The sequence below is a fragment of the Monodelphis domestica genome, chromosome 1 (assembly GCF_027887165.1).
Source record: "Monodelphis domestica isolate mMonDom1 chromosome 1, mMonDom1.pri, whole genome shotgun sequence".
NCBI classification, from domain to species: Eukaryota; Metazoa; Chordata; class Mammalia; order Didelphimorphia; family Didelphidae; genus Monodelphis; species Monodelphis domestica.
The window spans coordinates 226,026,125-226,041,026 of NC_077227.1; the positions used below are offsets into that span (position 1 = coordinate 226,026,125).

Consider the following 14,902-nt stretch of genomic DNA (forward strand, 5'->3'; position numbering starts at 1 on the left):
CGGTAGTTAAGAATCAATGATTTCAAAAGACCATGAGAAACAACACGTCATATAAGCAGAAGAAAGAAAAACAAAAGGACAAATAGTAGATAGTGGAATTTTCCTTTTACTAGAATATACAAAAATATATACAAAAAAGAAAAGAGGAGAACCAAAACAGTCATATTTAAATGACAGGAGATTGATAACATCTAGCAAAAGAGACTGAGAAATAATTTGTCAGGCAGAAAGAGACCCAGGAGAAAGTTCTATCCCGCTAGTAAAAAAAGAGATGGTGTACAGGAGGAAGGAGTCCTTCACACTGCTAAAAGTTCCAAAGAAGGACAAGGATCAAGGAGTCTGTCAGATTTAACAGGTAATTCACAGATCACCTTGAAGTAGATATAAGAGAGTGATAAGGTCAGAAATAAGTAAAGAGAAGATAAGATACCAGAGTAGAGAATCACTCAGTTGAAGACTCCCAACATTAAAATATTGCCTCAAATCCAATTCTGGAGTGGTAGAGTTAATAAAGACCAGAGTAAGACATTAACGCCTCTCAGGATCAAGCAGGAGGTAAGAAAGAAAGATCTATGACATGGAAATAGAAGTTAGCCTAGAGAACAAGGGGACTGAAACACCAGTGGTAGGAGAAGGTAATAGAAACAAAAATAATTTTGAGAGTTCTCAAATTGAAAACAGTAAAGGAAATGGTCAGAAAGAGAATCCCTATGCTAGCACTGGACACAGGACAAGAACAATTTGAAAACTCCATTACCTATAAACACTTTAGGGTCATAGTTCAAGGACAGAAAGGAACACTTTTGATCAAGGGGGTGTGGAAGCCCTGACAGACAGTATCATTTCCAGTTGGTATTATATAACATAAACTTAAAGTGGACATAGGCACTACAAAGAAAGCTTTGATTTTTTCCAGAGCACCATGAAATATATTGCTTATAATTCTCTAAATGTGCCTTAATTATATTTTACTTCATATTCAACACTGATGGTTATATTTGTGCAAGTCCTATCAAGATTGCAAGCATGGCCTACTGAAACTTCACCCCTGGTACTAGAACAGATCTGTAAACAACTGGATAGTTTATTATTATTATTATTAACAACAACAACAACAACAACAATAATAATAATACTAGAACAACAACAATAATAATAATACTAGAAATGGATGAATAAAGAAACAAATGATTACTTCCCTAGACAATGAACACTACCCACCTGGAATCTGTGAACCAACTCCAATGACTGGCTGTCATTTTGATCGGCTTCCAAGATGACATCCGTCAATTTGTGGATGATCACATCTAGTGGACCCTGCTCCTCAATTGGTCTGCTAAGGTTGAGCTAAAGGAATGAGAGAGAAATAACAATATTTCAGTCTCTAGCTGTCAGACTGTTTTCAATTGCCAAGTACTGAATACATCAAACAATAAGCGTTTTGTACGGGAAGCTAGCTGGCTCAATGAAAAGAGACAGGCCTGGAGATGGAAGGTCCTGATTTAATTACGACTTCAGACACTACCTAGCTATGTGACCCCGGGCAAGTCACTTAACCCCCATTGCCTAGCCCTTACCATTCTTCTGCCTTGGAACCAATATACAGTATTGGTTCTAAGACAGAAGGTAAGGGTTCTAAAAATAAAATAAGCACTGATTATCTACTAAACACTAAGCCCTATGTAAGTTATGAGAATGCAAATAGAATAAATTAGCTGAATAGAACTACCTAGAGGATTAAAAAGTTGAGATATTTGCCCATTTACAGAACCAATAAGGAGGGCTTGAACGGAGGACTTCCTGGATCTAAGGCCAGCACTCCATCCAGTATACGATAATCATATACTTATTATAATTCTCTAAATACATCTTAGCTCACTAACAAACTTCTTGAAGACAAAATTCGGTCCTCTATTGCATTTGTGGACAAATAATAGCTAGTGTTAGTTATATCACATAAATCTATATAGTGTTATATAATAACATTTAATTACATATTTATTTAGAATTTGAAAGATTAGCAAAGCAAAACACACACACACACACACACAGAGTGTCAAATACGGGAGTAGGATGAGATGTCAGGACTCTTCCCAGCTCTAAATCTATAACTGCAAGCTACTCTATACATATTCCCCTTTGATCTTTCCAATAACTCTGTGAAGAAAGTGTTATCAGTATCATTACTCCCATTCACCAATGAGAAAAATCAAGGCCTTGACTAATGAACAACTTGTTATGGGTCTCATACATAATTCCTTTCCCTGTGATTGGATAGGGAATAGAAAGATGCTCAGCATGGACATTCCGATTTTAGCACTGTTTCTCAACACCCCACCAACCCAACTTTACAAATTCCCAAAACTTGGGGAAAAAAAGTAAAACGTCACATAGTACCTTCTAAGGACTGGTCTCAGCAAAAATGCTTCCTTCCTAGGTTTCAACAGGTGCTTTAGAACCCTGGATTAGCATGCTCAAATGAGATGGGTCAGGCAACAAAGGGATCATGTGTATGGCACAGGGAAATACCTAATTACCTTTAGAGGCCCATTTTAATCATTCCCCCTTAAACTGGAACACCTCCAAAATGAACCTTTATGGTAATCTTTTGAGAGGTCTAAAAGACTTGCATATTACTCTCAGAAGGATCACTTCTATCTCCAGATGCAGCCTGAGGATAAGAGGCAACAGGATTTGGACTCTTAGAATTTCCGTAGCACAGTGCACACCCGACAACCAAGGGCTCCTTAGGAAATAGGTTCTTCTTGTTCCAGTCTGATCCTCAAAAGGCAAACATTTCTGATTTAGAAGCTGTCCACCTTCCTTTGTATATTTTCCAAGCATTTGTAATGCCAATAAAACCTTCTTGTAAGAACAGCAACTTGAGACACCAATGGATATGGTGCAAATTCAGATTTGGGTTGGGTTTTTTTTGTTTGTTTTGTTTTTCACTGACCTATTAATTTTCTTTTTTGTAATGGTTTCCCAAAATGATTCTTCCAGCTTGTACTTCTATCTACTCTGAAGTCAAGATCAGAGGACTGAGAACTAGAAGGAACCCTAAGGATTATATAATCCAATTTTAGAGGGGAAGAAACTAATGTCTCACAAGAAGGCAGGCATGGCTAAATTCAGTATGTTCCCCACATCTCAAAGATCTAAGAACTGAGGGTACAATGATAGAATCTCCTGAAAGAAAACATTTCAGTGGAAGTAGAGTAATAACGGGGCCTTGAAAAATGAATTCCTCTTCTCTCGTTTTATAATAAATAACTAATATAACAGAAGTTTCAAGATCTGCAAATCCCTTTACAAACACCATTGCATTTGTCCTCATAATGAATCTGGAACACTAATCTCATATGTTAAGAGAATTTTTATCAATTTCTCCTTTTTTATATTTAAGAGGAAAAGGAGCAATAATATCTTCCCATAAGACCCCTTGCTGTGCCTCTTGGCAGTTGGTGACAGTTAGAAGGGTATGGCTGAGTGTGGTTGGTAAGGGCTTTTGTCTCTGCATCTCCTGGGGAGAGATTGTGCTGCTAGCAATCTCTCTGGTTGGAGACAGAGAACTGATTATCAATTAACTTGGGTAGATAATAGATATAGTGGTTATATCATCAGATAAGTGTAGTGAGACTAGGTAAGGGCTTCAGCCTAGCAGAAGATACTACCCCTCTGAGGCAGAAAGAAGTAGAAATATGGTTTTCTAGAAAAATTTAGTTAGCATTGGGATCTTGGGTATAGTTATAATCTATTATAAGATTACATTCACTTTTCTCCTTCCTATTTCCTATCCATATTTCCTAATATTAAACTAAGTGTTTTGCATTTAAAACACTGCACACTGGCTTTTGATCAAACTCCTGGCCCCCAAAATTTAACCCTTCACAGACAGGTTTTATTGTATCATTTTATATTTCACAAATTAGGTTTTATTATATTATTTTATATTTCACACATTGAGGTCCAGGGCATTAGAACTATAACTCCTGATCCAATGATCTTGATGCTGGACTAAGTTGCCTCTCCTCTCTGTAGATAATATATCATTATCTACAGAATAAATTCCAAGTTTAGCATACTAAAAAAGAAAGCACAGTAATGGAAGATGTGGGTTCTTGGTGCATCATACCAGAAACTTCACATGTGAGAAAATATGGACTAGACTTAGAGAAAGAGTTCAAGCCCCAGCTTTATGAATGATCAGCTTTGTGATTTTGTATAAGTTATTTCCCCTCTATGAGTCAAAAATTTTATCAACAATAAGATAGCAGTCTATTTCTTTATGAGGATATGTTACTCTGACCTGAATCTGTTTTCTAGAAATCTTTTCTTTAAAAGCCTTTATCCTTCTTGGTATTTTTTCTAAGACAGAAGAGTGGTATGCCTAGGTAACTGAGGTTTGGTGATTTGCCCAGGGTAACATAGCTAGGAAATGTCTGAGGTCAGATTTGACACCAGTTCCTCCAAACTCCAGGCCTGCTACTCTATCCACTGTGCTACTTGGATGCTCCCAGAAAACTCAATTCAATAAAGATAATTTAGAAATTATCTTCCTATGTCTAAAGCCCTTTGTAAGACACTAGTGATTAAAAAAAAAAAGAATGATGGAGTTTGAAGGAATTAAGTAATAGGAAACAGAATATTCTATAGATGGCATTTACATGGTACTACTAAGTTTTAGGCACTTAAAAAAATATATCAGATATTACATTACCCTGTGAACACTCAATCCAATGTGTCATCTAGATGCCTCTAAGTAGGTCTGCTTGCATAAATGAAGTTCTTCTCCCCAGGAGCCTTTTAATCTGCATCATATTTATCTGTATTCTCATCTAGAATCTACTTGATCCTATAGGGAAAGGATTATATCTCATTTATCTTTACCCTACACAAAGAAGGAAGAAAGTCAGCGAGTATTTAATATTATAATTTTATTTTACTTATTTATTATAATATTATAAATTTATAAATAGGCTTAATAAAGCCCTAACTATGTGCCAGACACTACATTAATGCTGTAGAATATTTTTTTGAAAAAGCACAGCAGTAAAGGAGCTTACTGCCTAATGAGGGAGAAAATATGCAATCATGTAAAAATAAGATATTTTGACATTCAAAGTTTGCTAAAGTCTGCACACAGCATACACAGGGGTACCCTTTTCTGTACAAAATTAGAAAGAGTACTAGATGAAAAATCAGAGTAAATGAGTCCAAATTCTAGCTTTGCTACTAAAAATTGTGTGAACCTGAGCAAGTCACAACCTCTCTGGGGCTTAGTTTCCTCATTTATGAGAGGGTTGAACTAGATAACCTTTCAGGCCCTCCAAACTCTAACTCTATACTCCTAAGACTCTTTTATCTCCTAGAAATAAGTGATATAAGAGCACTGGTTATGGTACATTTTTTAAAATATATTTGCAATTGAGCCCAGGGCTGGGACTAGCCAAGGATAAAACTCACAATGAAGAATCTATTTTTAATATCACATATCCAGAACTGAGAGGCAGAATGGCAGAGCATCTCTAGGGCATCTGAAACACTGAGGTCAAGTATAGCCTCTGACCTATACTAGCTCTGTGAATCTAGACAAATCATTTATTCTCTTAGTGCCCCTAAAACCACAAATTACAGGAAGTGTCACTCTGTAATTATTTAAACCATGGGCCCAGTTTTAAAAAAAATTAAATCATACATTCTGTTTATATATTTGTAAGGGCCAGGAAATTTTATTCAATGTGATGCCTAGTAGAGATTTACTTTGTGATAAATCAAGTTGCATGTGTTCCCAGTAAGTATCAAAGACTCCAGTGGACACTAACAGCTTGAAGGGACAATTTTCAAGGATAGCTTAGAGAACACAAGTGCAGCTTGCACCAACTGAGCAGTACATAACTAGCCACAAGCATAATGCTGCAATTTATTCATATTCATGAAAGGAAGGTATTTTGGAAACCCTGAGAATATTATAAACTTAGTACCTTAAGAGGGCAAACCTCCAATCTGGCAAGGGTGAAAAGTGTATTATCATCAGGCATTTGTGAGTTTTCTGATCACATTTCACATAAACATCCTTTACTCCCCCCTTGCCCTCAACCCCAAGGGCTAACAGATTTCCTTGGACTTCCATTGCCTCCTAATTGTCTTTTTTCTACCTTAGGGGTCTTATATTTCAACTTCAGGGAACCAATCAATATTCAAATGAAAACCTTTCAAATGAAGGGTTGCCTGCTATGCCAAATGAAAGGATTTGTGAAAGCTATGAACTATATTTTCAAGTTAGGGCTGCTGCTTTCAGGCAGAACAAGAAACCATTGCTGGCTAAGAGACCACAAATGCAATTCACACTTGAGACTAGAAGCCTAAGGAAGAACCAAATTGCCTGAATACTCCTGGAAACTGCTTTTAAAAACAATACCTTTGTGAGTGACAAGAGGGTGGCACTACATGCCTGAGGTGTCTGTCTGTCTGTCTGTCTCTCTCTTTCACTCACACACACAAAGACAAATGTAGACAAGCAGATTTTAAATAATAACGGTTGATACATATATACTTACTATATATGGCAGGCACTGGCTAACAGCTTTAAAATTATCTCATTGAATCATCACAACAACCCTGCGAGGCAAGCACTATTATTCTCCTCATTTATACAGACAAAGAAGCATTAAGTGACTTGAACCAGGGTCACAGAGCTAGTAAGTATCAGAGAAAATCTTCCTAACTCCAGGCCTGGCACTCTAGATCAGGCCATCTATATGCCTGCTGAATAAATTTCAATCACAGTAATGGGTACTAACAGATATACAAACAGAAGCATCAAAACATAAAAATAAGCATGGAAGAAAAAAATTTTAACAACTCAGAAGACTGATTCAAAGGATTAGATGATTAGGCCTAAAAAGAAATTTAGGGAGCAGCTAGATGGCTTAGTATATTAAGGGGGGGGTGGGACCACACCTGGGTTCAAATATGATCTCAGACACTTCCCTACCTGTATGGTCCTGGCAAGATACTTAATTTCTAATGCCTAGCCCTTAAAACAGAATTAATTCTAAGATAGAAGGGGGTGAGGGGTGGGAGGTGCTTAGATCATATAATCCAACTTACAGATAAAGAAACAAAGACCTTAGAGACTTTAAGGAACTTGCCTAGGAACACAAAAGGATGAGTAAGATTTGAACACTAGTTTACTGGCATCTGATTTTCAACATAGCTCCATGTTTCCTCTACATGTCTGTAAACTTTTATTTTTATCTCAATTTATTTTTATCTTGCTAATTTGAATGCTGACTGACAATAATCATGGCAAGGGATTTAAGGTTATTATCTCATTTGCTATCATCATTGATATCACTGTCACTATCACTGGGTTTTTTTTGTTTTGTTTTGTTTTTAATATGAAATGTTGAGCAGAGAAAAGTTGAAATAGATTGTCCACAGTTCGGGAGAAGGGACAGCATTAACATTTCCTTTAGTTAAGTTTCAGTGAACATTCAAATTATGAGATTTAGTCTTTGAGATAAAAACAGAAGTATACAGCCACATGAGGGGGGCAGCATGGTATGTTAAAAATGGCAAAGATGTCAGATAGCATTTATATAGGGCTATAAGGTATTGCAATGAGCAGCAAACGTTCTCATTTTTCCCCCTTGCTCTCAAAATCATTCTCTCTGTTCCTCTAGTATTATTTTACTAAGGAATCAAAGAATGCTAGAGTACTCTTATTTTAAAAAGGAGAAAACAGAGACCTTGAAATGGAAGTGATTGGCCCACAGTAGTCCAAGGGATGAAAGGTTACAACTAAAACCCAGATTTGGAAACATACATTCTTCTTTCCTTCAAATTCAGCTGGTATCTGGATAGTGACAGGATTTATGAGCTCTTTCTCCATGGGAGAAAAAGTTCTGAACCAAATAAGGGAGGCCTTAAGTAAAAGAGAACTTAAAAGATAAAAGGCAACAACTCCTTTGAACTCCCAGCTTCAAAGGAATATCAAAGCAATTCACCAAGGAATGACTAGCAAAGAATCACAAGGTCTCCTATAGTCCCCACCTCAGAAACTGAAGACAACAAATACTGCACTTTATTCACTTGTGATAGGGAATTGTATCGAAAAGAAATAGGCTATGCACTAACAAAAATATGCCAGCATGGAAATCAATTTCCCAAGCTTTAGCAGGCAAACTCCACAAGAAACCTGCTTCAATGACTTAACTATGGTATGGCAAGGACTGCAAGGTTCTCCAGGACAAACAGAGGAGCATAACTGGTTCTGATACCAACTGGATATGAGAATTAATTAAGAGAGATTCCTCATCAGGATAGTAACTGATGAAATTATTGGCCACTATATTGGGAAGAGAATACCCATTTAAATTAAATCACCTGGGGGCAGCTGGGTAGCTTAGTGGATTGATATCCAGGCCCAGAGATGGGAGGTCCTAGGTTCAAATTTGGCCTCAGACACTTTCCAACTGTGTGATCCTGGTAAAGTCACTTAACCCCCATTGCTTAGCCCTTACCACTCTTCTTCCTTGGAGCAAATACAAAGTATTGATTCCAAGACAGAAGGTAAGAGTTTAAAAATAAAAAAATAATAAAATAAATTAAATCACCTATCCTTTAAATACTGAATAGCATGTAAACTTTCTGACACTAAACAGACTTCTTTTTACATAGAATATATAACGCAAAAGCAGAAGATGCACTCTTCCACCCACTCTTTCATACACAAAACACCCCCTATTCTTGGCAACTTGTTTAGGGGGAGGAGGGGTGTTTTAAAATAATTTACAGGTAAGAACTATGGTAAAATTTTATTTCTGAGGTTTCTTATCAAATGGCATTTTGCCTGTCCTCAAAAGAATGATTCTTATACCTCCAGGTCTTAAAAAAATAGAGTGGATTATTAAGCAGCTCTGAAAAAAATTATTAAATGATCATATATGCCCACAATACCCACATCATCTGGACTGTTTGCCTTTCTTTGTACCCCCAGAGCTCATAAAAGCACCCCAAGAAAATAGTAGTACTTAATAAAGGCTTGCTGACTTTATATTAACTGTATCAACAGAAAATAAAAGTATTAAATAAAACAATGTTACTGAGGGATAATAGGAATTTATATACATGAGAATCTCACTAACTTGTGGGAAGATAGTGCAGTTGGGGTGACCATTTGCATGTCAGACACTGAACACTATTTTTATCTATGACATGATATTTAGTTATAACATGTAAATGAAGCTAATAGGGTATAGGTTCTCTCTTTATACTTCTTTATATTTTTATCTCTTTCCTTTCATTGGAGTGAGGATACAGACCACACTTCCTCTAGAAAATGACAAGCTTAAGAATGGCTGTGTCCATTACAATCAACACGGTACCGATACTCTGAAAACTTAAGATTCTTCTTTGGACAAGAGAAATTAAACTCATGGCTAGGTCTGTACAACAGTCTTTCACAGAATCATGTCTTCAGAGTGGCCAAGGCTCTTGGACAACTACTCCACTGAACCTCTCTGGGGCCTAAAAAGGCAAAAGTGGAATGTGGACTATGACCAAACAAAGCTGCGTTGTATCAGAGCTAAGAATTGATCCCAGATGCCTTAAATCTAATACAATGTTGCTGTTGACTCACATTATGTCTGACTTTCCATGACTTTCATACTGTTCATACTGACTTTCATACTGTTTCATACTGACTTTCCATACTGTTCACAAGATTTTCTTGGCAAAGTTCCTGGAATGATTTGCCATTTCATTCTCCAGTTGAGGCAAAAAGAGGTTAAAAGACATGCACAGAGTCAAACTAATTGACCTAAGCATCTGAGGCCAGGATTTGAGCTCAGGTCTTCCTGACTCCAAGGTCAGCACTCTATACACTGAGACACCTAGCTGCCTCAAAGATCTAATACCATACTATTTCCATTTATAACATGACTCTCTACTAATTTGGTAGAATCTTCCAGAATCTCATAGGAAAAACAAAATTACCACTATTTCATTGTGATGAAGTCCATAACAAAAACATACTGCTTCTCTTCAGGCAGAGGGTACAGTGGAGAAAGATGAGCTTAGAGTTCAAATTTAACCTCAGATACTTACTCTCTGAACCTAGGCAAATCACTTAAGTTCTCTGAGCCTCAGTTTCTTCATCTTTAAAATGTGGATAATAATATCACCAACCTCCAAGGTTACTGGAAGGGACAAATGCTCTAATTTGTAAAGGGCTTGGCAAACCTCCAAGATCTAAGTAAATATTCACTGTAATACATTATTATCATTAGTTATTGTAGGTTATTATATCCAAAAAACAAAGATCTTCTATGAGCTATGCAGAACTACTTAAATATCATAATCCTGTATGATTCCGACTCTAATGAAAGCTTCTCTTGGTTTTAGAAGGTTTTTCCTCTACAGAAGTAGGTCATTGTTGCTAACTTTTTGCTGCCCAAGACAAAGCCCCAAGAATAGCTCTATGGTGTGCCTAGCTAGAGCTTCCCTCAGGGTGGCTCTTAGCTCATGCTGCAGAGAAAGAACAACATAAAAGGCAGATACATAGTTCTCCCAGTTTAGGGAACTCCTTGTGAAAATACTCTTTTTAACCAAGCATTATGGTTTTTGAAGTAGCTGTATAAGAGCAGGAAAAGTCTAGGGTTGTCCGCTTGTATGGGACATTAGGCAAATCATATAACTTACCCTTGGGGGACTCAGATTTCTTATATGTAAAATGAAAAGGTTGAATTAGTTATCCATTGAAGCCCCTCCCTTCCAATTCTATATCAAAAATTGTATGGGAAAACTACCTATTAAATCCTATTAGTCTGACTCAGGCAATCAAGACATTATAAACAATATCACCAGGCAGATTTTATATCAAAGTCTTCTTGACTACAAGATTAGCAGTCCATCCATGGCAGAATTGTTTTTATGTATTTTGTCATCCTGACTTGTGATTTCATTATGTAGGGAATGCATAATGTGAAAATTCCTTCTACCTAGGCAGATCAACAATTCAGGCAATTTAGTTTTAATTTATAATTTCAAAGAGCAGAGACAGAGTAATTTTTATTAATCTTAATCAAGATTTAATTAATCACTTCTCTTATTAACTGTGCTAAGCATGGGGGATACAAAGATAGTCCCTACCCTCAGGGAGTGTGCATTTAATTGGGGGAGGGTGGGTAATCAACACAAAGAAAAGAAACAAGTGGAAGGGGTTAAAAGGTATTAAAATATGTGCATGATGTGAAGATCTCTGGGAAATGGGGAGGCCTAGTTTGGGACAAGGCAAGACAAAAGCCCAGACCTAACAGAACCTGGCTTCTCAAGTGAAGGGTCCAAGTCTAGGGGAGGATGAGAGGATGGAAATTAGATTGTCCTCACTACAAAGTCAATCACCTATTAACAAAGTATCTCACAGAGACTGGTACAGAAACAAATATGTCTATAAAGAGTTAAAAGAGTACCTGGCCAGGAGTCAAGAAGACTCCATTTCCTGAGTTCAAATCTATCCTCAGACACTTACCACCTGTGTGACCCTGACAAAGTCATGTAACCCTGTTGACCTTGGATTCCTTATTTGTAAAATGAGTTAGAGAGAAAATGGCAAAACACTCCAGTGTCTTTGTAAAGAAACCCCAAAATGAGGTCAGGAAAAGTCAAACAGGAATGAATAATAAACAGAACAAAATAGGCAAAACATTGTTCCAGGTACTGTTAGGCAGTCTTGATTCTCCTCTAATTGGGAGGATAGAACACACACCCAGATATCTGTAATGCAAAATTGATTAGATATAGGCAAAGAATGGAAGTCTACTAGTTGATGGAGCTACCAATTGTTCCTGTTAGGGGAAACTAAAGGAATAAAAAATCAGCTACTGCAGATTTTGCAAAGAACAATGAATGACAAGAATGGCTCTGCAACTAACCTAAAGTTGTGGCCTTAAAAAAAAAAAAGGTTAATCTCTCATCTTTTACATTCATGTCTTTTACATTTCTTTACTTATAAAACTTTACTTATAAAAAAACTGATCTGAAAATCTTTACTATTAATACCCCTTTCCAAAAGAATACAATCATTTGTGTTTTCAGGCAGTTATGGTGGTGTGGTGGATAGAGCCCTGGTCCTGGAATCAAAAACAATCTCAGATAGTCATTAGCTATGTGACCTTGGTTTTCCTACATTTCCTAAACTGGAAAAAAAAATAGGGAAATAATAATAACATTTAATTCCCAAGATGAATATTTGCAAAACATTTAATAGAGTACCTAGCAGATAGTAGAAGCTTGATAGATATTCCTTCTATTTTTTCCCCTTCTTTGGTTCCTTTCCAGCTTTAATATTCTCTGTTTCAACATTATTTTAAACCACTTCTAACTACTTCTAATCTACTTCTAACACTCTAAATTCTAAAATGTTCCCAAACTTCAACATTCTCTGTTGCTGGAAGGTCTCCTAATGGAGTTCAACAGATTTAGAAATGAAGGCCTGGAGAGAGGAAGTGATTTTGTCCATGTGTGCAATCTTCCTATCCCAATGATCCTATTTCAGTGAATCACAAAGATTCTGAAGGCTGGTTACTTTTATGAACTAGGACATCTCCACTAAGTATATACTTCCCTAAAGAGCAAAAAAGCTTTTTTTTTTAAAAATAGCTGAGAATTACAATACTATTTTATTTCTACAAAAAAAATGTGAAATTATTCTATGTGAATACTATACAGAATACTGATGCTGGAAGGGATCTTAGGAAATAATATATTAAACAGCTATGATTTCGCTTTTTCAACCAAAAGACAACTGCTTTATAACTTAAGACTTTTTAAGAATCAGTGTGACCAAGATATGGATCATCTCTCTGATTCTTTTCACTGTGTCTGCAGATCTATCCCAAGAGTTTAAAACAAAACTAAATTAAATTAAAACACACACACGCAGTTTGTTTTTTTCACCTAAGAGATCCCTAATACAATGAAATACCAGATCTAATCTCAAATTCCTTCTCTTGATGTCTCTCAATACACTTTTCCCAAACAAGAAAGAAAGACACTACCAAAGGGAAGTAACTTAAGGGTAAGACATGGCAGCCATCACTTTTGTTGTTAGTCAATCATTCCAATCATTCCAATCAAGTCAAATTCTTTGTGACTCCATTTGGAGTGTGCTTGGAAAAGAAACTGGGGTGATTTGTCATTTCTTTTTTACAAATGAGGAAACTGAGGCCAACAGGGTTAAGTGATTTGCCCAGGGTTACACAACTAGTCTCTGAGGCTATATATGAACTCAGTAATGAGTCTTCCTGACTCCTGGTCCAGCACTCTATCCACTATGCCACTTAGTTGCCTCCCCTAAATTAATTCTTCAAATATCTGATAGGTTGCAATATGAAAGTCTTGCTCTCCTTGGTTTCAAAGGACAATAGAAATTGCAAGGAGGTAGGTTTTAATTCAATGTAAGGAAATACTTCATTAAAGTTTAACTCTCCAAAGGGAGCACAAGGTACATGAAGAGTAGATCCAAGGCACAGGTGCTCTTTTAGAAAAAAGTGGAAGGATATTTGTTCAGGTGTTACATAAAGAATTATTTCCTTTTCTCCAAATACTTTCCCTTGGTTTTAAGTTACTTTACACTTCCAAATAATTAATTCCTCTAATCAACAAAAAAGTCCTCCCTAACAGAGGTACCCTAAAAGGGTACGAGGAGATAAGTTATATATATATATATATTTACACACACACACACACACAGTCACACATCCAGGAAGTAGCAGACATAGAACTCAAATACAGATCTCCTTTTAAATCATATCAAAATCTTTCCTATCAAGCAACTAATGGATATTTATTTCCATTATATTATGTTGCAACCACAAAATAAGGGAATTGAGCTAGATGGTCCCTAAGTCACCTTTCAAATATAAATTGTTTACCTCTGACTTCTGAGGTCCCATTCAGTTCTGCAATTCATCTAAAATCCTAAGCCACATATTTAATGCCATCAAAATTCTCAAGAAGAAAATTAAATAAGCATAAAGTATTAAATCTACAAAAAAAAAAAGGATTTTCCCTTCTTCCTGGTGACCAACAGAATATAAGGTCCTTCAGTGAAAGCACTCTTTGATTTTTGTCTTTGTAGCACCAGGCATTGCCTAGAACATACTGGGCATTTGCTTAATGCATGGTGACTGGTTGGACTCAAGAGTTTCAGGATATGATGTCAGAAGCATAAACACACTCAGCCCTTGTAGCAGCACAGTGTAATGAAGAGAGCACTGAACTGAATGTCAGGGCTATTGACTTATAGCCCCCAGTTCTGCTATTTAGTAACCCCCTGTAAGACACTTCCCATTCTGGGCAACAATTTCCTGGAAAATGATGAGGTCCCTTCATTACTAAAAGGAGGTGGAGTTAGTTGGTATCTTCCACTTTCCTCTAATAGTCTAAGATATTAAGCAGACAAAATAAATGCAATTTGGCCATGTGCAGGCTATCATGTGCAACGTGTAGCCCAAATAAGCAAAACTAAACAAGAAAAAGGGGGTGGAAGTTGAAGAATTATAAATATAAGTGCTGTGCAGCTAAGGGACACAGTGTATAGAGGGCTTGAAAAAGAATCAGGAAGACTCATCACAGCATCCAGTTCTGAAAATGTACGATTTTAGTTTTTGTTGAATCATTTTCATCAGTACAGCAAATCAATAATTCTTGTATTTTTTTGTGTATTATTTTCCTAAGGATCATAAGCAGCATCATAATCATCATCAAACAGTGCCTACTAGTTGCTTTGGGAGATGTGTATACATATGCACCCATGTTTGTGTATATGTGTGATAATAGACCCTACCTTCCAGGGGTTTTCCATGTAGCCAAAAAGGCAGGTTATAGGTCTATA

At 36.5% G+C, this 14,902-nt stretch overlaps 1 protein-coding gene across 11 annotated transcripts in view; it reads right to left on the minus strand.

Annotated features, from left to right (window-relative positions):
* The window catches only part of ITPK1 (inositol-tetrakisphosphate 1-kinase), a 386,351-nt gene that overhangs the window by 222,868 nt on the left and 148,581 nt on the right, over window positions 1–14,902 (minus strand). For 8 of the 11 annotated variants that reach the window (XM_056810465.1, XM_056810462.1, XM_056810459.1 and 5 more), the window contains one exon: window positions 1,222–1,347. The exons of 1 other annotated variant lie outside the window; for it this stretch is intronic. In XM_056810465.1, coding sequence (XP_056666443.1) covers window positions 1,222–1,347 — 126 coding nt within the window. Of the gene's footprint in view, window positions 1–1,221; window positions 1,348–4,720; window positions 4,856–14,902 lie in introns of all 11 variants that reach the window. 2 more of the 11 variants (XM_056810466.1, XM_056810469.1) reach the window with 1 other exon arrangement.